The following is a 22,722-nucleotide window of genomic DNA, read 5'->3' on the forward strand; positions in this document are numbered from 1 at the left end:
AGGCTGCTTCTGCCCCAGGGGGCAGGCAGGCTGGGACGCTGCTGCCCACAAGAGCACCTGGCCACCTCTGTCTGTGCAGGGCTGTGCACAAGCTCTTGGGTGCTACACGTTGCCATTGCTGCGGAGCAGGACAGGCTGCAACGGGGGATCCCAGGGGCTTGACAGGACATAGCTCTTCCAGGGTAGGTCCTGAGCAAACAGAGCAAAACCCCCATCTGACGTCCGAAGCCTTGGAGGAGGCGATCCGGGGCTTTACGCTGTGTAGCACCGACTCTAGCAGTGAGGAGCAGAACCAGGAGGGCAGCCTCAGTCCTCAGCCCCATCCCCCAGCCCCCCTCAGTCCCCAGTCCTCAGAGCTGCGGAGCTTGATTTACAGCTTGGGAACAAGTCTGTCCAGCTGCAGCTCTCCTCCACTATGCCTTAATGCTACTGTGCTGGAAAAGCAGCCTGTTAGTTAAAAATAACAATATTCACCATCACTCCTATTAAGTTCCCCTTAATTACATCAGTCTGCCCTGTAGACGATCTCCCCAGCAGCCCAAGAAACAGACCTCAAACATCTGAAAATGTCCTGGGGAAAAAAAAAAAAAAAAGAAAAAGAAAAAAAAAAATCAGCTTTTTTTGCCCTGACTCTGTGGTTACACGTTGCCTTTGGATGCTGTGCTCGTATGCTGCATTTATAGGATCAGCATCCTACCCCAAAGCTGATGCCAACACTGTGATGTTAGACTGCAAGTTAAATACCCATGCATCCAGGAGACGTCTCATGAGCATTTCTGCAGCCAGACATCCCAACCCACCACTTCGAGTGGCTGTAGGAATATTCTACACTCTGCCTGGGGAAAAATACCACAAGAATGGGTTGTGGTGGGCTAGTCAACCTTACTTTTCACATCCTACACTTATCCTCAAATCAAGAGCAGATCCAGCAAATCAGTTTGGATAAACAGGGGCCCCAGCTCAGGATTTTCAGCATGATTTCCAAATCAAAAGAGGTTCAGAAAAAATTGCCAGGGGGATCTGAGCATCCCAGGCTCTCCTTTGGCCAGCCACATGGAACCTCAAAGGTTTCGGTTTCCACCTGAAGGTGCCCCATCTGCTCACAGTTTAACCGTGATAAAAAACAGACTGTGTTCCTGCTGCCCTTCCCTGCAAGGGACCAGGCAGCACCGAGCATCCAGCTGGGCACAATGTGGGGGCACTGGTTTTGGGGCATTTGCTGCATGGTTTTTGTTCCATAAAGTTTCACCTTTGAGGCATGTCCACGTATTGCTGCGTTGGTCCCTTCCCTCATTTCTCCTGTTGGGACATAGTGTGGTCTCATGGTTTGCAGAGGTCCAGCTCCCCTCTCAGTTCCTGGGCAGCCTGTGGTTCACCCTGGAGGGCAATCCCGCATGCAAGCAAGGGAGACGGGCAGCCCACCGGCAGCGTAGACAGGGTCGTCCCCTAAAAACCCACAGGGGACTTAGTGGGGATGCAGGGAGGAGCAGGGCTGGTACCCAGGGCAGGGGGCACCGCCTATCTGGGTACCAAACCTGCATCTGACACCTTCCTTGGCTCTCAGTTTGCTCTGAATTTTAAATCAGGTGCCACTTCCTTATTCACCATTTGGAACTCAATAAATAGGAGCAGATCTTCCCTGCTCCAGCTTCTGCCAAGGTGACCCAGGGCAGGGACACTTGCATAACCAGAGCATTGCATGAAAAGCACAGCCTACCCCAGAGTACACACCCCCCGTGACTACTCTGAAAAGCTGTAGTTCATCAAGAATATATTTAGCTCAGGAATTTTCTGCCCAGAGAGGTCCTGCAAAATTGACTATTTGCTGCAAAATGCAGGAACTGGCCATTTTCAGCAGGGGCAGAGGAGATCTCTGGGCAGCAGCTCAGTATCCAGCCATGCCCAGCAGCCCTGCTCCAGGGATGCCGCACATGGGATTGTCCCAGCCCCTGCTCTCCCCTGTGGAGATAGCCCCAGGGTGCAGCACCCATGGGGTGCACTGGCCCCAGCATTGCCTAGGAGGAGCCCCATTTATTCACCTAGCAGGTATTTCCACCCAGATTACCCCCCGGGCAGAGCAAGTGGCAGGCAGGGCGGTATCGGTTTGGACATCTCCACGGCTTTCTCCCATTTTTGGGGATCAGATGGGCTGATCTCCCCCTACAGACTCACAGGAATGACATAATTCACTTAAATGCCAATCACAACATTTATTTTTATTATTATTTCCACAAAACGTAATTTTATCTTTAGGAATATTTCATGTAGACACAGAGAGGAGCCCGGGGATGCACTTGCTCACCCACACCGGCTGCATACCAGCTGCCTGGGTCTTGTCTTTTTCACCACAGACACTTTGTGCACCATTTGTTGACACCTGACAGCACATGAAACCCAGGCTTAGCACCATGTCCATGGGTCTCCTGTGGCCAGTGAACTCCCTTGCCCTGGATCACTTTTAATTCCTCTCCAAGAACTGCCAGATTCAGCCTGTGCAATTCAGGGACCTCAGTTTAACTCAAGGAACACCAATTTTTGCCCAATATCCATTTAGTAACTAGAAAGATTAAAGCCTGCTTCCTCCTCATCCCAAGTTTCCAAGGCAGTTACTGGTTTATGCTTTGTTTTTATGGCTGCAAGAGACGCAGTCAGATTATTTCAAGCGTTGCATGATGCAATAACCTAGGAGTTGCTCAAGCCTACCCACGTAATGGTCCTGAGTTTCTGTAAGCTTCCTGGCAATACAAGACAACCAGCAATTTATGCAAAAGTGTTAGTTTTTTTTCACCCCACTCAGCCAGCAATGCAGGCTTGAAACATTTCAGGCTCTCCAGGGAGACTTTCAAAGCTATTCCCAAAGGAGCTCAGGGATTCAAACATCCTGCAAGGCCAGCTTGGCCATTTCCTTTGAGATGCTTTAAAAAATCTCACCCTGCAGTAGGTACCAAATGGGCAGGATGGATGCTGGGTGGGATGAGCAGCAAAATCCTCCGCGCCAGGAAACCCATTCCCAGGAGAGGGGCTGCAGGGACCTCCTTGGCCCCGGTTCAGGCACAAGGCTCGGAGCTGCTGTTCTCCCCTTTCCTCTTCTGCCACGGTTCATCACCCTCTACGTGCGCTGCCACCCTTGCCTTTGGTATCTTGTATTTGCTCTTCTGGCTGTAAAGGAGGTTTTTCTGGAAAAGTCGTGGGATGTTGCCTTGGTACAGTAAGAGGGCAGCAAGCATCCCTGAAATGAGAGCACAGACCCCTTCCGTGTGCTGCATCGAGCACCTCCACCCTCCCCACAGCTGAGCAGTGATTTTCAGGCCCTTGCTACAACCTTCATCATGACCAAGAAGTAGCTCAGCACCACTAAAGTCCCCACTGACAGTATCTGAAAGACCCTTGCTATATTAATTTAAGGAGAATTTAACCATTGTGTCCTTGATATCATAGCAAGGCTTGTTTCGACCCAAAAGGGCCATAAACCATGGAGAAATTGCATTAAAAAAAATGGATAGCAAAAGGATGCCTTGAGTGACAGGGAAGGGGGACAGAAAAGGACACTTGCCACTGACAAGACCCAAGTTCAGCCCTTTGCCAGGAACGGTTTTTGTTACACCCAGCATTTCTGCCTTGCCTATTGCCCCGCATTCCAACCCCTGCCCCCCATCACCTCCTGGGCAGATCTCACCTGCGAGGGGCCCCAGCCAGTAAACCTGGATGTAGTCCCAAAAGCTGTTCCCCGAGCAGTGGAAGGTGGTGGCTGTGGCCAGGGCAGGATTGAAGAAGGCCCCTGTGAACGGTCCGGCTGCATGGGAAGAGAAGCATGGCCATCAGTCTCGCTTGCATCCTTTGAAAGACCAACAAAGAGCTGGACCAGGAGACCCATGACCCCTCCTGCCTACTGGGAGGCTCTGGGAGCATCTCTGCTGCCCAGCTCCGGCAGCTGCATCTTTGGACTGTGCAAGAGCAGCACACAGGGAAATTCCCCTCTTGTTGCCCTTCAAGGACAGCGCTCCCAGTCTTGGGGCAAGCTATGGCTTCTCATGTGCCAACATTTCACCTGCTGCCTAGATATCCTAAACTGCCATCTTCATCCCAAAATTAATATTCCCCAAAATAAGTAGATAACAAATATCTTGGTAATCGTTCTCTCTCAAGTCATGGAAGATGAAAGGGACTGTTCCTCCCCCACAAAGTAGGTATATTTCAAAATAACTTAGAAAAGCACAGGTGCTGCTCACCTGTGAAGGTCAGGAAGGTGACAGTCATGGCCAGGGCAGGGACCTGGAACATTGGGTGACTCTGTCGCAACTTGAGAAGGACAAGGTGGAACAGGAAAGAGCAGGTGCCTTCCACAAAGGCAGCATGGTGCAGAGACGTGTGGATGGAGGAGCTGCACTCCAATGCTATCATGTTCTGGATGAGGTGGAAATGTGTCAGCTCCCAGGACCAGTAGAGCTTGGTGACAGCCCAGCCCATCCCTGTGCCTGCACCCTGGGCCAGCAGCTTGGCAGCAGTGGCTGCGAGGTTGGACTCAAGGAGCAGGAACTCCTGGAGAGAGACGGTCGGGTTGGCAGATGCTCCATCGAAAGAGGCTTCATGAACCACAAAAAGCAGAAAGAGAAGAGTCAGGACCACATCTGGGCCAAAGCCACCACCCCACGGGCCTATCTCCACCAGCATCCTCAGCTCAAGGCAGCTCATGCACAACTGTAATGAGCCAGCAAGTTCTCTGGCAAGGCAGCCGTATGCTCCAGGAGACAGAAGCCTCTTGGAAAGCTGCCTGAGCACCTGGCACACCCCGACAACCAGGAAAAAAAAAGCGACGGAGACATTCAGGCCAGCCATAGCAAAGGCTGCGCTGGGGGTAGAAACTAGACCAAACCCCGCAAAGGAGCAGGAAAGCTTCTGCACCTCCTCTTTATAAAGCTGCATGTAAGCAAACGTGGCGCAGCCTGACAGGCTTGGGAAACACCGCACATGCTGTCCTCTCCTTTGTGGGGCAATGCCTGCTGCCACAGGGAGCCGATGGTCTCACCCGCAGCTGGATCAGCCAAGTTGTTTGTCCCAGCAAGCAGGTCCCAGTGTTATCTCCACCAGGCGGTCGCCAAGTCTCCAATCCCCAACATTCATATCTGAGAGCCTGCAGCAGCTCCCTGGAGCTGCTCAAGTCTTCCAAAAGGAGCAAAAGCCTTCATTTTGTTTCTACTTGGCACCATGAAATGTAACTTATTCCCCCATAACATAACTTATAGCCTGGGATGCAGGGGACTCTTAGAAAGCCAGCAACCCATGCAAGGGGTTCACAATTCTCCAGGGCAGAGCCATTCTAAGCCACAGCAAAAGTCCATCTTTGGCCAATTTGAAAGCCTGGCTTGCTTACTGCTTCCTAACCTTGTCTTGAGTAAGACCTCACCTCGTTTGTTGGTGGCACTAATTGCACACGCCATTGGTCTACAGCTGTCATTTCAGCGACAGTGACGTTTCAAGTCCTCCTACTGGTAACATATTTATCGGGAACAGGATCTTTCCCAGCTCCACCAAGACGACCCCATGGTGTCATCATTACCTGACTTCTGAAACCCACACCATCTAAACATGTAAATACATTTGCATGAGACCTTTGAATACACGATGGAGTCGACAGCAATCATAGGTGACAAAATACACCATGTTTGCATCCTCTGCCCCACCTCCCACCAGGTCACTGGGGACCCCCGGACTCCCACCACTGGGGGTCTGCAAGAATAAAGGAGATGGTGAGTGATGGAAAGCACAGGAGCAGCACAGGCCATGGCAGGAGGGGTGGATAATGTCATATTATCGGGGACTCATGGTTAACAGAGCATAAACAATTCATTATGTGTCTTCTGGGTCACTTCCCTGCTCTGCAGCAGAAATTACACCACCTTGAGCCCACATTTCCCATCACTACAGTCAGAATAGCATCTCCTTCATCACCAGCGTGCTGCAGGGATAAACGCACCCAGGGCATGCTCTGCTATCATGGGAACAAGCAGTGGGATGTACCGTGAAACAGCTGCTGGGCGTCAGGGCCACTGTGCTTGGTACTCCATGCCCAGGGCAAAGCCCAGTCCTGCACCCTTGTGCAGGCAGCGCCGGCAGGTAACGCAGGCTCCTCTCACTGGCTCACCAGCATCTTAACGCATGTGAGAAGCCAACAGCTTTTATTAATGCCATTTTATTTCCCCCCCTAGTCATCTATAACAGAAATTGCCAGGAGACAGAGGTTTGAAGCATGCTTGAGCTGGGGATGAGGCACTTAATACAGTTCAAGCTGGCTACGGCAACACAGACCAACCCGTGAAAAACAGGAACATACGCTTCAAAGGCATTGGAGCTGCTCAGCCTCTCTCCCTTATAGCCCTTGCCGCAGAGGAAAAGAAACATGGTGTTTTGGTAGGGCATTTTGGAGATGTTTGTGAAGGCCAGCCTCAGCATCTCCTCCTGTAACACTCTCCTTCCTTTCATCTTCATTCCTGCAGTCATTGCTATCATCAAGTGCCCACCCGAGGGTGGTTTTGGGAAAGTACCTGGTCCTTGGTGATCATGGCACACAGCACTTGCTTTGGAAACCTTGGTAAGCCCGAGCAGGGAGAGGGATCACACTGCAAAAAGCCCATCATCCAAGCCCTCCCCTCCTCCCCACTAGAACTGCCCTGTTTTGGTTGGCCTGCCTCAAAACGTATCACAATTTTACCATTTTTAACCCATTTCTCTCTTTAGAAGGCAAGACGAAGTGCATCCCTTGCCTCAAATGAGCAAACAACCTTGCCTGAATAAAGGAAGATGAAACATGCTTTTTTAAAAGACTCAGAAAATTAGTATTTTTGACCTTGTGAAAATTCACCTCTGGCAGTGGCAAAGTGTTGGTCGGACGAAGCTACTCATCACTGCAGAACACCACAAAAACTTAACATCACAATTCAATTAGCTTCCTTCCATCTCCCCTACTTTAGTGTTTCTCAAACTCCCATCTTTAGAAACAAAACCTTACAAGGACCCAGCGACACCAACTCAAACCAAGTTCCTGGAAGAGAACTGCTGGCTCACGGAACACAGGAGATAGACGGGCAGTTTGCACAGAGGAATGCCACAGATCTTCCCGTACCACATCTCAATCCCTCCTACCAGCATGTGAACCTTGGTTTCAACAGAGGGTTTTGATAGAGCAGACAAGAGCTTTCTGACAGGTCCCCTCTGGAAAGCATCTCAGCCATTGAGCAGAGTCCATCCAACAAAAAAAAAGGGGGTTAACACATGCCCCTTACACTAATATTTCTACCTACTTTTGTAAGAGAAAGCTGCCACATGCTAATGCCTAAAAAGCAAGTGCATTCTTGTCCCCTTCCTCCAAACACATTGTGACACCCACAGTAAAACTGGAAAAAAAAATCCCATCATCTCTTCCTTCCCACAGGAACTGATTTTTCCCTTCTCCTTCTGAAGCGTTTTAAAGGTTGGGCCTTCGGAAGTAAATATTCAGAGGTCTTTAAAAACGATTTCCCATCCATCGCCTGTAATTATGCCTACAGCACATCCTGCAATTGCAGGACACTTAACCCAGGCTGGAGACGAGCTGGAAGCTGTTGCTTATGAGGATAATTATGGGATTAAATATCACTAGTGACAGATATGGAAGCAGCTCATTGCCTATCTCCCATTAGTGCTGACAGCAGAAGCAGGCACGCTGCAAGCTCTGTACTAGAGTACATCTTCAGGCCACTGCAAAGGCAAAACGAAGAGTCCACATGGCTTTGCACAGCTGCTCTTCTAGAAACAAGACTCTAAAAATTCAGATACCCACACTGAAAACCACTTTTCTGTGGCTGGAACATCAGTGTCTTTTCTAAACTAAATTTGCTTTCGGGGCTGTCAAGAACTACAACAGCTTAAAATGCAGGTATTTTAAATGGGTTTTTTTAGCCATGGGATAGGAACAAGCTGGCATTTCCATAGTTAAGTAAAATAAACACTCTCCAAAAACACTGAAGGGTAACAAAAGCTGAACAGAACCATACTGGCTCCCCACCACCACACTATTTTCACCCCCAAAGAGGTAATAGCTACAGCTGAATACAGTTGTGAGGTTATTTAAGGAGTTTTACTGGGCAGGGGAGTGGATAAGAGCTTTCCAAGAGCAGCCACCTGTTATCAGCCACTGTGAGAAGGCAGCAGAAACCCAGCAGCAGGTTTCCTCCCACAGGCAGCCAGATGAAAAAGGCTCAAGGAGAGCAACAAGTTAATTGGGCTTCATGAAAAGACCTGAATCCTTAGAACAAGCATTTGCTAGGAGGAAAAAAATAACAAAGATGGATCGTCCTTGGCTCTAGAAACCTTGAATTCAGGGAGACATCTGTCCCTAGGAAGGTCACCCCTGTTCCCCCACCAGAACATCCTGTGGAGATGCCCTGAGTGACAAGAGCATCTTGTCTGTTGATCTGCAGTTACAGTGAGCAAGATTCATTATTCACAAGCCCTTCAGAAAACACCAAAAACTTGAGTCTCTGCATTGAGACATATCTGTGCATTGAGACATACTGTCTGCTATTCCAGTCCCATCCTCCTCTCTACTAACTCAATACATCTTCTCCAAAGCAGAAGTCTGGTAGCCTTTTAGTGTCCTAAAGAGAATGAGTGATCATTAACTTCCCAGTGGGCAAATTCAATTAAAAATAAAAAATAAAAAAAAAAAAAAATCATCAGTCCCTACAGGCTGTTTCAATAATCAGGTCAATAGGTAAACAGGTTTTGAAATGAAGTTATGATGTGCTGGAAGATATTCCCCCTTCAGACACTGGCTGGCGGACAGGAACGGGGAAAAAGCAGTATTACCATTGCGATAAGGGAACGACAGCATGAGACACTGCATTAGCACTGCCCTCCTCCCTCATAACAGACTGCAGATAGAGAAATTAGTCAGAAATTCACTGTTCTCACTTGTTGGTATTTTCCCCCTCAAGAAAGAAAATTCCTTCCTTAGGCTGGAGTTCAAAGTGGGGGAAAAAAGCTCTTGGAAAAACCTGCTTCCTCCACACATCTGGAGAGCAACATCAAGAATTTAGCTGAGCTCAGCACAGTTTCATGTACCTTTCTCACATGACTGAGGATGGCTATTTTTATTAAAAACAATCTTCAGAGCAAAATGCAAGTTATAAAAATAAGAAAAAAATGCAGCTGTACAAATCCCTGGGAGCAGGCATTTGCAGACAACTGCTATGCTCACACACAAGCCACGTGAATTGCACTGAAACCCAACACTTTTCTTCAGGCACCACTGCAAAAATGCTAATAAGAAATGAAGATCCTTTCCAGTTTTTAGCTATCCTGGTTTTAACCAGTGTCTTTCTGGCACAGTCCGAATAATTGTGCTCAGCTTTGCAGTAAACTCACTGCAACCAAACAGCAGTCCTGAAAGGGAGAAATCGTTGCCCCCAGCTTTACCATCTTGAAGAACAATGTTTTAAATACCCAATCCAAAAAAGATAAGGCTGCTCTTGGTTTTAGTCTAGGCCAGGTATATGCAAGGTATAAGTAAGTTCACACAAGACTTAATAGGATTTATCAAGCAAGAACTAGTAACTTTCAACTTGTGCAAACCACATTCAGCCAAAACCCTGCTCTCCTTCAAGCAGCACAAGTACCAATATCCAGATAATTAGCGAGTTGCACTAACCACCTTCTCCCTCCTCTTGTCAACTTTTCCCCCCATAAATTAAATGCAAAATCACTTTAATGCAGAGTTAGAGAACATCAGTTTAAATGTAGAAAGGGTCAATTATATATAAAGACAAAGTTACTACAACAAATTAATTAACCTGAAGAAACAGTGCTTTGTGCAAAACATTCTCATGTCTGGTTGAAAAGGCTTTTGAAGAAGAGTGGTTTCTTCATTTCCCTTTGTCAGTGGTATGAGCAAAGCTTATACAACGTGCAAGAAAGGGGAAGAGATGATTTCCCAGTAACACATGGGAAGCACACAACACGATGAGTCCTTGACATTCACAACCGAGACAGAAACTTCATCTGGATTTCAACTGAACTGGTCTCAACCCCAAAGTAAATTAGTTTAGATGTCCTTTTCTTTAGCTAGACTGCCACACCAACACGCCATAGCATTTTTGTAGTTTCGATGAAAAACACAAGCGAGTCTCTGCAGCCTACCAACAGGCGCTATTGATCTCATCCCAAGTCCTAGGCGAGCTGTTGACAACCCAGCATCCTCGCCCTGTTTGGCTCTGCTGGTCAAACATATCAGAGGGGACCATGCAGAACCAAGAAGCAGCATCTTCCAAGCAGGCACCAGGACAGCTCATCATTCCCTGTGTCTCCTCTGCCATAATGTTTATATGCAGGATACTGGATGATATTCATGGTGCAAACTAAAGCAGTCTTGTTTGGAATAGTTACTGGAACATCATCATATTGCCATGATCGCAGTTTACTGGCCCATCAGTCCCACCACAGTCACTACCAAAAGGCTACCATACAGCAAATTACTGGTGGAAGATGCAACTGTGATGAACTAGGCTGGTCTTTGCTTGCTCCCTTCACAAGAAGAGCAAGGGATCTCTCTTCCACGGTGGGTGAAAAGGGTGTGTCAGAGCTGCTCTCCTCCTGTCAGTGACCTGGAGCATTTTGCAGGAGGCATAACCATCTGCCAGCAGCGCATGGTGGCAAGGAAAGCTTGCAGTTATTACGAGGTTGGTACAGACACTGACGAGTAATAAAATTTTAAAAGAAACAGGACAGGCTAGTATAGCATAAAATGATATCCATCATAATTAAAGCATTCGTAAGAAGCTTAATTACAAACAAATACATTCTGTTAATCTCATTAAAACATCTAAACATGTACTCTTTTCAGCTGCTCTTATCTTAGAAGGTATGAACTCATGATGGGAAAGGGGGGAAAACCCAAATGTTTTTTAAAAGTTTATTTCTAGCCCTGAAAGAACAGTTATTAAACAAAGTCAACAAATACAGTAGTTAATATTGCAGTAACAATTAAATAACATAATGGGATTAAATTACAGAAAAGGCAACATTAAAATCTGAAGACAGTTAAAAAAATAAAACGAAAGCTTGCACCTACTTTCATTTCCATTGACAGTGTGAGGAATGGAGGGAAAAATGGACCAGAGATGTTTGTTTATTCAACTCCAGCTGGAGAGACCCTTAACAACCTTCTTGCTCCCTTCCCCAGCCCATCCACCAAGCCCTCTGACAAAAGGGACCCAGCCTCTCCCATCTGTTCTAGCCACACATTTTGCACCTCCCTGCACAGGAGAGCTGGGGGGAAGCCTACAATTAGTCCTGTTAACACCTAAGGCAGGTCAAAGTGCACATTCCCAGTGCCATGGTTGCTTTTAATGAAAAGTCTGGTTTATTCTATGATAACAAGAAAATCCCAGGAATCACACATTCCCTGCACACTTGCAACTCAGCCATAAGCTGCCTTGCTCCATATACCCAACTAACCACACCATTGTACATTACACTTCATATGTATCACATGCATATTTTATGAGAATCTGACTCAGGATCTTGTGCTGGCACCCAAGAGAGAGCAAATCCCAGTGCTTTCAGATGCAATCCTTCCCTTGTCATCATCTACTCAAACTCTGGCTGGTCTCTGTCTGCCCTAGTCATACAGCAGAGTTGAACAGCCCTGCAGCAAGTCTTAAGGACACTAACCTGCTCCCTTTGGGGAGGGGGGGGGGCAAACACAAAAACAAACAAAAAACCCCACCACCCAAAAAGCAACCCCCACACACACAGCTTGCATTTTTTAATCTTGCAGACACATCCAGCTGACATCGTTAGAAAAGCGATGCCTGACCCACTAAGACACAAAAGCACAGTACGGCAACCTTCTGGCTCTCCTCTTCTGCCAGCTCCATCTCTGGCCCTGATTTCTGGCAGCAGGGGGTGAGAAACCTCACCAAGTAACAATAAAACTGCTGCGTGGGGAAGGGGAGATACGGACACTTCTCAACTTCAGAGCTAAATACCATTCCAAGACACAAAGCAAGCGCCAAGATATGTTTTGGTAACTTCTGGATTGGGCCAAGTTTTGTATGCTAAGATAGCTGAAAGTTTGGAAATCATCTCCTAAGTAGACTAAATTGGACAAATTTTGTAATATATGTTTTAAACCATTCTCATTCAATAAAAGTGAACTAATAAGTTAAAATTACTTATGATTTCATGTTTTTCTATTTAAGAAACCCCTAAATTTATCACAAGTTATCTGTCTAGATTGTGCCAACCAAAATAAAAAAAAAGAAAAAATAAAGAAAGAAGAAAGAAAGAAAAGCTCCCAGCTTAACACTGGCACAAGGAGTTTCACAAAGTCCATTGCCAGCAACGGACAAAGAGGGAATCATCAGTATGATAGGTTTTTTTCTCAGCCAAGCCTCCTCGCTACTTCATTTGATCAGGCAGCCAGACTGATCAAATGAAGCACTCAAACGAGGGGGCATCGCCATTACTGTTTACAGTGTCCATGGCTCGTAATACATTTTGCCTGGGAAATGCATCTAGATTTACTTGCCTGGAATGAGACACTTCCTTGAATTTAAAATTGTAACTATTCTTATGCTTATAGCCAGGATTTATTCCTGTGATGGAGCAGTTAGCAGTTTACCTGACATAAATTTTTACTACCACGCAAGAGCAGAATGCAAGCTGAACTGCAATACTGCAGTGCCCTGCACAACAGGGCATCTTGTTGGTACCACACCAATTCCTAGAAGCTAGTGAGTCGCAGCAGACACTGCAAGACCCTAGCCCCACGTCCCCTCCACCATCAACACAAATAGCCTTCACTGTTCCGGCTGGCCACTCTCAGCTGGAATTTGGTTTTGTCATACCTTGGCTACCAGTCCCCAAAACATAGTTAGCTCTATTGCTATACAAATATCAAAATGATCTGAAAATGACTTCTATCTTCTGCCAGCAATGTTTGTAAAAGTGTGCAAAAAATTTTTTATTCAGGGTCCTCCATCCATACGCAGCCATAAGCCTATCTGTCCCAGGTCCTGCCCCATTGGGAACGCAATCAAATCCCACTAAAGTAATGGTTATTCTTTCACAGAATCGTTTGGCACATTGTAACTACAACTGGCTCTTCGTTAAACTGTTGGGGAAGTTGAAACGCATAGACTGTAGCACTAGAACAAGCTGGGGCACAGGCTCCTCTATACTTGCCCCCAGTAACACCCCAAGAACTCAACCACTCAAGTTGCTCACTGTCCTTCAGAGGGAGGCACTTTTTCTTGCATTGGATGTTTGACCTCAGCCATTCTAGCTGGTACAATGTCTTTAGTGAGAAAGGATCGGTGTGACACATCACATCTCCTCAGCCTTGAACTAGCCAGTCAAGTAAGCCCCATGGACGTCTGATGGCACTGTTCTTCCCTCTCAGCTTTCGTCTTCTCAGAACAGTGCTTTGGCCTTTCCAGGTGTTCATAATCTTCTGTTTGAATCATATTTAAAAAATCCTGTATCTTCAGTGTCCTCAGATCTGCTTATTTGTTCTTCTGATTTCATTAGTACAAACGGAGCACATACAAAATTGGAAAAAATAGCTCTAATACTTAAACTCTGACAACCCCATAGGTTGATGCATTATTTGCTTGGGGAAAAGAATTACAACATATACAAAAATGTATTTGATACAAAGAAGGGAAATGTAAAATAAAAAAAGTCAAAGGCACCAGCATAACTTCCAAAGCCCAAGTCAGAGCACAGATACATTTTTTTGAACCACCCACTGCACCAAGCGCATTACCCCTTAAGCTTCTGGCCAGCAAGTCTAATGGGAAAAAAAGAGCAGACAGGAAGACAGCTGGATTTTTTTTTCTTGCCCTGACTATAGCTGATCATTAATCATAAATAAAGTATCTGACCGCCACCTACATATCCATAAATCAACATCCAAAGACTTGACCAATCATTACGTTTCTACAAAGAGGCCACATCTTTGATTAAAAGTCCACAGAGCACAGGCATTTGAGAAATAGCTGAATACTTCTCTTCCCCCTCTCACCATATCCATCTTAAGAAGCGAAAACATCGCAATACATTACGATTTCTTAAGTAGCCAAGTTGTCAATTCTACAGTACAGTAACAGCTAATCCATAAAAGAAATGAGGGACAAGATGTACCTTCACATTTGTCACACTTGCCGTGAATCTAGTCATATGGGAGCTTACTAGAGCAATTTAAAAGTAAACAGACAGAGGGGAGGAAGAGGAGAGTGAAAGAGATCAGCAGGTAAAATTAGTACTGCTTTCTGAAAGCTTGAATCTGTCATTCAAGTATTGACAGTACCCAGAAGGGTACAATGAATGGGAGCTGTTACAGCGAAGTCGTTAAAAACCCTTAAAACCCCAGGCACAGTAAGTGGCGTTTCTGGGCTGTCTGGAAGAAGGGAAAAAAAAAAAAAAAAAGGCCAGTAATTCAGTCCTCAATTCCTTCTGGACCCCAGACAGGGATCACTAGAGTCACCAAAATTTATTTTGGGTGTCTTCTGGATGAGAGTTTCTTCCCTTTTGCAGACGTTTCCCCCCCCAACAAAATCCCTTCCCTCCCCCCAGAAGTGTAACAATTTCATATATTATAAAGATTTGTAAAATACAAACAAACAAACAAAAAAAAGGATGAAGGCTGTGGCAGTAATGTTAGCGGTTACTCTTCATTGCTTCTTTGGCTGCCAAGATCAGTGGCGTCAAGCTAGACAGAGGTTTGGCCAGTTTCAAGAAGGGATGCTGCCAGGAAGAGAGAAACACAGTAAATTAGTGAAAGACACTGTTTAAAAAAAACAGTAAAAGCCATATATCTACACAGCTCTTTTCATTCTGAGATATGAAAAGCAATGCAAATGCTATCAATGCCCAGCTCCTGAAGGGACAGATCCAGAGCACCTCAAGTCTGATAATCATTCCTCCTCATCCCAAAAGAGCCTAGGCCTTTCCTTTTCCAATAATTCACTACAAAGAGGTTTCCTGCTCAAACATCTCTCAGTCCCATTCTGCTCACTTCAATGGCTCTATTACAGTAAGTTTGTAAATTGCTGGATGCTTTAGCAGTGGCAGAGTGAAGGCACAGATTACTGATGGCAAGACTTCAGAGTACATATTACAATCTTTGATGACTGTAGTTCCTACCAACTGCTCTCCACTAGAGTCCTCAGAACAAAACACAAAAAAGAGGGTGCCAGTCTACAGTGCAGTTTGTCACAGGCTGACCTTACTCATGGCTTCTGCATCTCAGACTGTGAGAAGAAGCTGACTCTCACCTGTAGCAATTCTTTGGCTGATCCTCTTTTCTCTACATCCATCTCCAAACATCGGTTCAAGAAATCCCGGAATATTGGGGAGAGTTTCTCGGGGTTCTGCAGCTCTGGTGTGCCATTAGTTGCTATCAAATATAAAGCCTGTAAAATGAAGAATATCGTATAACCAAGCCAAATCTTTAAAAGATGCCAAACTGACCTGCCTAGTGGCAAACCTTTAGGCTGATGAAAAAGGGCTCTGCGGCCTACTTCTCTCCCCAGTGAGAGGAAAAACTGTAAAAATGCCACAATTATAGGCAGTCATGACCTATTCTTGCTAGTAGCAAAATAACATTCAAAATATTTTGGCAACAGACACTTACCTCGGCAAAGAAAATTTCAGATTCTGACACAAGCAGCATTTTTCATAACCTAATGGATTTACTTTCCCTAAACTATCACAGGAGACTGAGTTCAAAGTCCAACGTTTTAGTTACAAGCAGGTATTCATCTTCTAAACAGAAAAATTCAGGGTAGGGTTGACTGCAAATTCAAGACAGCTGTCTTCCTTTCGGAGGAATTTTCTTGCACTGCTGAAGCTTGTTGTTTTTTTTCGTTTCATTTTCTTTTTAATGTAGGTACTATTAATGAACAATTACTGAAAACATTCATATGGTAAACACCCACAAACAGTTCTAGCCACATCTGGGCTTCTTACCCTCAGGGGGTTTTCATTGAGGTATGGGGGTTCTCCTTCCACCATCTCAATAGCCATGATGCCCAAAGACCAGATATCCACTTTGGGGCCGTATGCTTTCCGTGTGACCACTTCAGGAGCCATCCAGTAAGGAGTTCCAACCATAGTGCTGCGCTTGCTCTGCTCTGGGGTGATCTGAGCACAGAAACCAAAGTCGGCTGTAGGATAACAGAATTTTAAAAAGTTAAATCGGTGCACTCCAAGTAAGTGGGCTTCCTAGAAGATTTCTCTATTACCACACATATATTTTACTACTCTACACTTGAGAGGGGCTTGGGGGGGTGTCTCCCCCCCGCCCCCCTTCTCCATGTTACAAAATCCAACGTGCAATATAGATACAAAATCTGAAGGTGTTTAAGCAGGGCAGAATTCCATGGAATGAAGATAAGGCTTTTTGTCCTCTGGAAAAGGGACACAAGTATTACCCTGTAGAAGAATAGTATTTTGCCCAGTCCTTCCTTCAAGAATCCTAGACTGGTAACAGCCAAAAAGGTAATTAAGCAGAACACAGAAGGCAAGCGTTCTGCGCATGGTATGTTATACAGCCTGAACCAGAAAAAACGAATCCACAAACCACGGCTTCTGCCCTGCTAAACAGATTTTATTTGTGCAGCTATTGATTCCAACATTTCACAGCAATTTGGCCATCAAATACAGGTACTACAGCTGACAGAGACATGGAAACAAGGCTTCAGATAAGTGAAGTGCTACCCCACTCAGCAGAAGGAACCTGGACAAACAAACCTTTCCAAGACATGGAAACAAGGCTTCAGATAAGTGAAGCGCTACCCCACTCAGCAGAAGGAACCTGGACAAACAAACCTTTCCACAAGGTAACTACCGAAAAGAACAACCACACTCAAGAAAATGAGAAAAATCACCTATTCCTATAGCCTTCAGGTGCAGCAGCAATGCACGTTCCATCATGTTACTTTATCCAGCTGCAGCACTCCCACTTCCCAGGCATGTAAAGCATCAATAAGAACACAGTTAAGGCAGGATACAGATATTACCTTATCATTGACACTAAGTGAGAGAGTGAGAGAGAGAGAGAGAGAGAGAGAGAGAATATAAAATTTTGTGTCGATTTTGAAAGTGTTATGCCAAGCAGTGCTAACAAGAGCCACAGTCATGAAAGTGCTAAGTTGTACCAAGAGGACAATCTAACAAAGAACTACCCCCACCCTGATTGTCAAAATGCTGCCTTAAAAAAAAAAAAACAAACAAAAATCAAACCTATAGGAATCACTGAGTTCCTCACCAGCACTTCTTGGCCTTTATCAAGGTGTCATAATCAACAAAGTGCAGCTTATTTCAATGAACACACCAGAGAAGCAGCAGCAGTGTATGTCTCCTGAGCTACCAACTAGGTCTTCAACACCATGCCACCAGCAAGGACAGAAAAGACAGGAAAGACATAGAACCCAGTTTCACCAACCAGTAGCATGCGTAGGTATGTAGTGGTGACAGGTAGACTGGTATCTCTTACTTATCCTACCACCAGTCTCCCAGAGGCCAGACTCCTCCAGAGAAGGGGAAGAACTTGAAAAGAAGGTGCAACTTCTTCCACCTTCCACCCTAAACAATGGCTAGAAGCTCTATAATCACACAGCCAAAGGTCTAGTCTCAACACTGATTACAATACCTCCCCTTCATATTGGACATTTTTACAGCTAACTCCTGTTTTCTCCTGTCTTTCCTTCCTCCTCATCTTCCCTCAATCTTCTGGGGCCGATGCTTCTTCACATAGGCTGCTAACTCTGTCCTTTCACCACTCTTCTTTGCTTTGACAGCTCTTACATTTTTGAGCCTTCTCCAGCTAACTCTTCTCAGCCACATTCTCTACTGTATTCACTTATCTTCAGCTTCTGAATCCACACAGTTTGTGCACAAACACATCGCACCCTTAAAAAAAAAAAAAAAAACTCCTATGCAAGCAAGCAGCGCACCCCAACAAAGCTGGTAAGCAAATCAGGTTATCCATAATCTTTCTTCACACTCCATCTATAACCAATATGAGACTGCAAACCATCTAGAGTAAGGAATATTGCTAAGATACATTTTCATGACATTTCAAATTCCTATTCAACTGTAAGAACACCCTCCCTTAACTCTTTGCTCGCTTTATGCTTTGCACATTTCCTACATACCAAGAAGTCAGATAATGCACCTCTCTCTCAACAGTCCTGACGGCTTCTTCATGTGGTTTCAAATTTTTTTATTGCCACACACGTTTACGCACACCAGAAACTGACTTACTGTACACAAGTCCATGCATGCATAACAATTACCTGAAAAGCAAGTAGTTTCTTTTGTCATTTAATGATTATATTAGTGAAAGTGTGTTACACTTTCAGTCCAAGAAAAGGAGACCCAGTACAGACGCAGCATAAGACTAGACTGCAATATAAATGGTTAATAAGGTACAATTTTCTTGTTAGTGACCTTCTAATGAAAAGGGCAAAACATTAAAAGCAAGTCACAACAACCTGAAGAGACTAACAAAGCAACTGCAGCTAGCTGCAACTTTTCTCTTGCAATCATTCACATTTTGCTTCACTGTATGGTGCGAGTTACTTCATATTTACCAACGTATTCATGTGGCAACAGGTTTGCTTCAACATCCTTCCGGTCTAACATGTTCACAGCCTTAGTCTTAGGGCCCTCAAAATTTTAATACCTGCTACCTGTGAGTTATACATTTTATAAACACAGAATGAATTTCTATTACTCACAGTCAATAAAAATTCACCTCAAATTTCCCTGCCAACTCTCCTTCTACCAATTTACACTCTCCAAGTCAAAAGTTTACTGGGAAAAGGAAAACAGAACATTGAAACAATTGTCTGGTACTCACTTAGTTTAACTGATCCATCCATTCCTAACAGCACATTGTCACTCTTAATGTCTCTGTGGATGACCTGGTTGGCATGTAGGAACTCAAGCGCTTGCAAGCACTAGATGGGAGGAAAAAAAAAATATTCAGCATATGGAAACACAATTTGTGTATGTGAACACAAATTCAAAAGCAATGCTTACACCCTCAGCCAGTGCTGAGTGCAAAAATATAACAGATATTATTTGAAATAACCAGCAGAGGAAGCTCTTGTGCTAAAAAATACTCTCCAGATCTCATGAGGTCAAAAAATCATTTAACCACAGAGTTTCTCTGCTCTCTTAACAAACCCATTAAATTAAACTCCTCATCACCCTGTCATCACCCAAGATGCTCTCAAAAATCCCAGATGGTAATTTTGGTGCATCCCACAAATTCTACAGAGGAACCACAAAGGATTAAGTGAGAATTTTTTAGCTTGAAGTCTCACCAAGGGGAATTGGTGAGACTTCATTCTCAATATGCATGCAACTTCTCCTACAGTGAAGGCTTCATTATGAAAGTCACTAATATTGTTTTTGCATTGTTTTTAGATTAAAACTTTTCACACTAAGTTTCTTCCTAAAAACATAATAAAATTTACTTTTGCTATTTGAGAATAAAAGGCAAAAAAATAATTGTAACATTTTTCTCTTTTAATATACGCAGAACATTTATCATTTGCAACTTGGCATGGATGTAGTCCCCCATGAGTTTTTTTGTCTTCATTTGCTTTCGCAAAGTGGCACTGCTTTGCAGAATGAAGCATATCTAACATACTGGGCAGCAGAGTTTTGATAAAGTACAATAGTTCGATATTACACTTTTTCCTCAGAAAAGTTAACTACTATTACAGTAAATAGTTACTTTCAGTTCTCTGCTTCCAGCTGCTTTCTCTGTGGTTTCTCTGGAAACCACTACCTGTCCATACACGTTAATGTACAAGTTTGCTTTCCATGCCCTCCCTTTGGGTGAGTCATCAAAAGTAGATGTCATGTTGATGTAGTCAAATGGGGTTCTTAAAGCCTAAGTTTCTCCTGCACAGCAGATAATACAATTACTTCTCCTTCTGCCATAATAAATGAAGCCTGAGCTGGATGCCGGCACTCTGACTCAGAGCAGAAACCACTGACAAGTTGTGACATCAGCTCTTTTTAACTCTTCCATTTGAAATCTTACTGCAATCTTCAAATTATTCCAACTACAATCTTCCGGAAAATTATTTTTCTGAGAAATCCATAGAGAAATCTTAACTGTCACAGAACTATAGATTTCACACACTATGAAAACTACTAAAATGAGAAAGGCATAGTCTGCATCAAATTAATCTTTATTTTAGTACGTGTTTCTTAAAGTATTCCTGTTTCATCAGATCCACTTTCACACTCTAAGCAAACACAGTTCCCCTTCCTTCTGGAAAACACTCCAAAGCTTTCACGCTTTTTTCTTTAAATATGTTCACATCTCTATTTTCTACATTACCTATATATGAATACTCAGTTTTCTTTTTGGTGCCTTTGAATATTCTTCGTTAGTCACAGTTAAAAAAGACATTCTTCCCAGCTGTTAACCTTCTTCATTGCTCTTCCTTGAACTTCAGTCCACATTATTAATCTTTCTGTTAACATTGTCAGCAGCACTAGGCAACCCAGCTACCAAAACCAAAATCTTTATTTGCTCCATCACCTACCATTCCCAAACATCCACCTCAAAAACTGCCATAGCTCTTTTGTGTTACAACTTGCAAACCCCCAATTTTATGAGTTAAATTCATTTTGTTGTTTTCTGTAATTCTAATATTGATTTCTGCTCTCAGTATCATTCATTCTTCCTAACTCAATGGCTCCAACAGCAATTGTTGCAATTAGTCCTAACCTAAGTGTACCATAAAAACCTAGGGGAATAGAGTGCACATTCATTCCTCTATCCATCAACTATAATACTCACCTCTCTGCAAACAGCAGCAATCTGTGCTTCATCCATACATGTTTCTGTGACCACATCTGTTAGTGAGCCTCCAGCTAGATACTCCATCACCACAAACAATTCATCTCCTACGAGGTAACTACAAACAGAAAATAAAAAGCATGCCCGTTTGCCATCAAGACATAGAGAACGGAAAAAATGACTGATAAGAGCTGATCAATGAAATTATTCATAAGCACTTCAAGTGCTTATGAATCTTACTACCTAAACAGGCAGGATAACACCCTACATATCTCGTGCACAACACAAGCATCACTCCAGCTGCACTCTTGTCCACCACTGATCCCCATCTACATGTAGCACTACATTCATGCCAGAAGAAGCCTTCTTACTGAATCATCAAGGCCATTCCCTATAACAGATGATGGGTTTTGTGGGTTCTTTTGTTTTGTGTGGGTTTTTTTTTTGGTTTGTTTTTTTTTTTTTTTTTTTTTTTAAGATGACAGTCTGAATACAGTCTCATTTGCTTATAAGACCCTTAGGTAGAGGAAGTCCAGGTCTGTGTAAGTATATCAAGTTATAACCTCTTGAAACCCTTGGGGATGAAGGAATCAGCCAGCTGTCTGCATTTACCTGTCCAGGAAGTTGACTATGTTGGGGTTCTTTAGCTCCTTCATTACCAAGATCTCATTAATAATCAACTCCTTCTTGGGCTGTTTCTGCAGGTTTATCTGTTTAATAGCAACCTGAATAGGACAAAATAAAACAGCAATCACTCAAACCTGAGTATCAAAAGCTTTCAGTCATTCTTAATACAGTGAAAAGTTAGAAGAAATTCTGTAACAGGATTAAAGGAGTTTAGCACAGCTTGCAGCTGGCAAGTTATTTATTTATTAGCATACAACTTAAAAGAATGCAACTTGATGAGCATACAACTTGCACCCATAGCCAATATCATCCTCTTGCAGCTGAAAAGATCCACAAACAATAACAAAGGCCAGAACAGACAGCAAAGGAAACATTCAGGAGAGAAAAAGATACTCGCTCAATTTCATATCAACAGGCCTAAAGCAGAAGAGAATCGTGTAGCTACTAAGAGAGAAAGTATAAGCCTTCCAATGCAAGGCAAGGCAATTCATTTTTCTATATTCTGACCAAATTAGTGTTTGGGTATAAGGAATGCTGGAACGCAGAAGGAATTCCTCTCAAAACAATTAAGCCAATGAACTATCCCAGAGAGAAGGGAAGATAAAGACCTATCTTGTCCAGGAAAGAAGCTAATCAGGACAAGTATTCCAGACTTTAAAATGGAGAAGAATTGTCCCAGTTATGTTAGCCACAACACTTCGAGGAGGCAGTTCAGAGTTTTAGAAGATAACCTACCCATGAGTCCAAAACCAAACACAAGAACCAAAATAATCTTGTAGAAACAATTGTTACCATATTGCCAAGGGTATTAAAAGAAGAGAACTTGTGGCACAGGATCACAAAATAACTAAGATTGGAGGGGACCTCTGGAGGTCATCTGGCCTAATCCCTCACTTAAAGTACAGCCAACGTGGAGCAGGTTGCTGAGGGTCTTGTGCAACCGAGTTTTGAATGGAGATCTCAAAGAGCAGATAGTCCACAACCTCTCTGGGCTCCTGTCCCATGTTTAATCATCCTGACTGTGAGGGGAAAAAAATTCTAATATCTAACCAGAATTTCCCTCATGGCAATTTTTGTCTGTTACCTCTTGTCCTGTCATTGTGCAGCTCTAAGAGGAGTCTAGCTCCATGTTCTCTACACTTTCCCATTAGGGCATTGAAAACAGCAATAAAATCCTCCTTTGGCCTTCTCTTCTTAGCGCTGAACAGACCTGATTCCATCCTCAG

The 22,722-nt window shown here is 44.1% G+C and overlaps 2 protein-coding genes across 7 annotated transcripts in view; both read right to left on the minus strand.

Moving 5' to 3' along the window:
• Positions 1 to 2,263: 2,263 nt before the first annotated feature.
• Positions 2,264 to 5,583, minus strand: LOC142412434 (aquaporin-12-like). Of its 2 annotated transcripts, XM_075507654.1 has the most exons (3): positions 4,230 to 5,583; positions 3,677 to 3,793; positions 2,264 to 3,229 (listed from the first exon to the last, which is right to left on the minus strand). In XM_075507654.1, exons 1-3 carry the CDS (start codon positions 4,921 to 4,923, stop codon positions 3,048 to 3,050), a joined length of 993 nt encoding a protein of 330 aa, XP_075363769.1. In that variant the 5' UTR covers positions 4,924 to 5,583; the 3' UTR covers positions 2,264 to 3,047. The 2 variants fall into 2 exon arrangements, with proteins under 2 accessions (XP_075363769.1, XP_075363768.1); XM_075507653.1 differs by having other exon boundaries at positions 3,093 to 3,793.
• A 6,202-nt stretch (positions 5,584 to 11,785) lies between these two features.
• The window catches only part of PAK2 (p21 (RAC1) activated kinase 2), a 50,765-nt gene continuing 39,828 nt past the window's right edge, over positions 11,786 to 22,722 (minus strand). For all 5 annotated transcript variants that reach the window (XM_075507669.1, XM_075507666.1, XM_075507667.1 and 2 more), the window contains 6 exons: positions 21,482 to 21,594; positions 20,870 to 20,987; positions 18,905 to 19,004; positions 16,009 to 16,205; positions 15,315 to 15,452; positions 11,786 to 14,784 (listed from right to left, as the gene is read on the minus strand). In XM_075507669.1, coding sequence (XP_075363784.1) covers positions 14,698 to 14,784; positions 15,315 to 15,452; positions 16,009 to 16,205; positions 18,905 to 19,004; positions 20,870 to 20,987; positions 21,482 to 21,594 — 753 coding nt within the window. In that variant the 3' untranslated portion in view covers positions 11,786 to 14,697. The remainder of the gene's footprint in view (positions 14,785 to 15,314; positions 15,453 to 16,008; positions 16,206 to 18,904; positions 19,005 to 20,869; positions 20,988 to 21,481; positions 21,595 to 22,722) is intronic.

This window comes from Mycteria americana, chromosome 7 (genome assembly GCF_035582795.1).
Source record: "Mycteria americana isolate JAX WOST 10 ecotype Jacksonville Zoo and Gardens chromosome 7, USCA_MyAme_1.0, whole genome shotgun sequence".
NCBI lineage: Eukaryota > Metazoa > Chordata > Aves > Ciconiiformes > Ciconiidae > Mycteria > Mycteria americana.

Excerpts from the sequence above, each read along its gene's own strand:
- LOC142412434 (XM_075507653.1), bottom strand. The coding sequence starts at position 4,923 with ATGCAGCTTTATAAAGAGGAGGTGCAGAAGCTTTCCTGCTCCTTTGCG. Across the intron at positions 3,794-4,229 it reads CACCTTCCTGACCTTCACAG|CCGGACCGTTCACAGGGGCC; the intron begins GTGAGCAGCACC and ends CTTCCCATGCAG.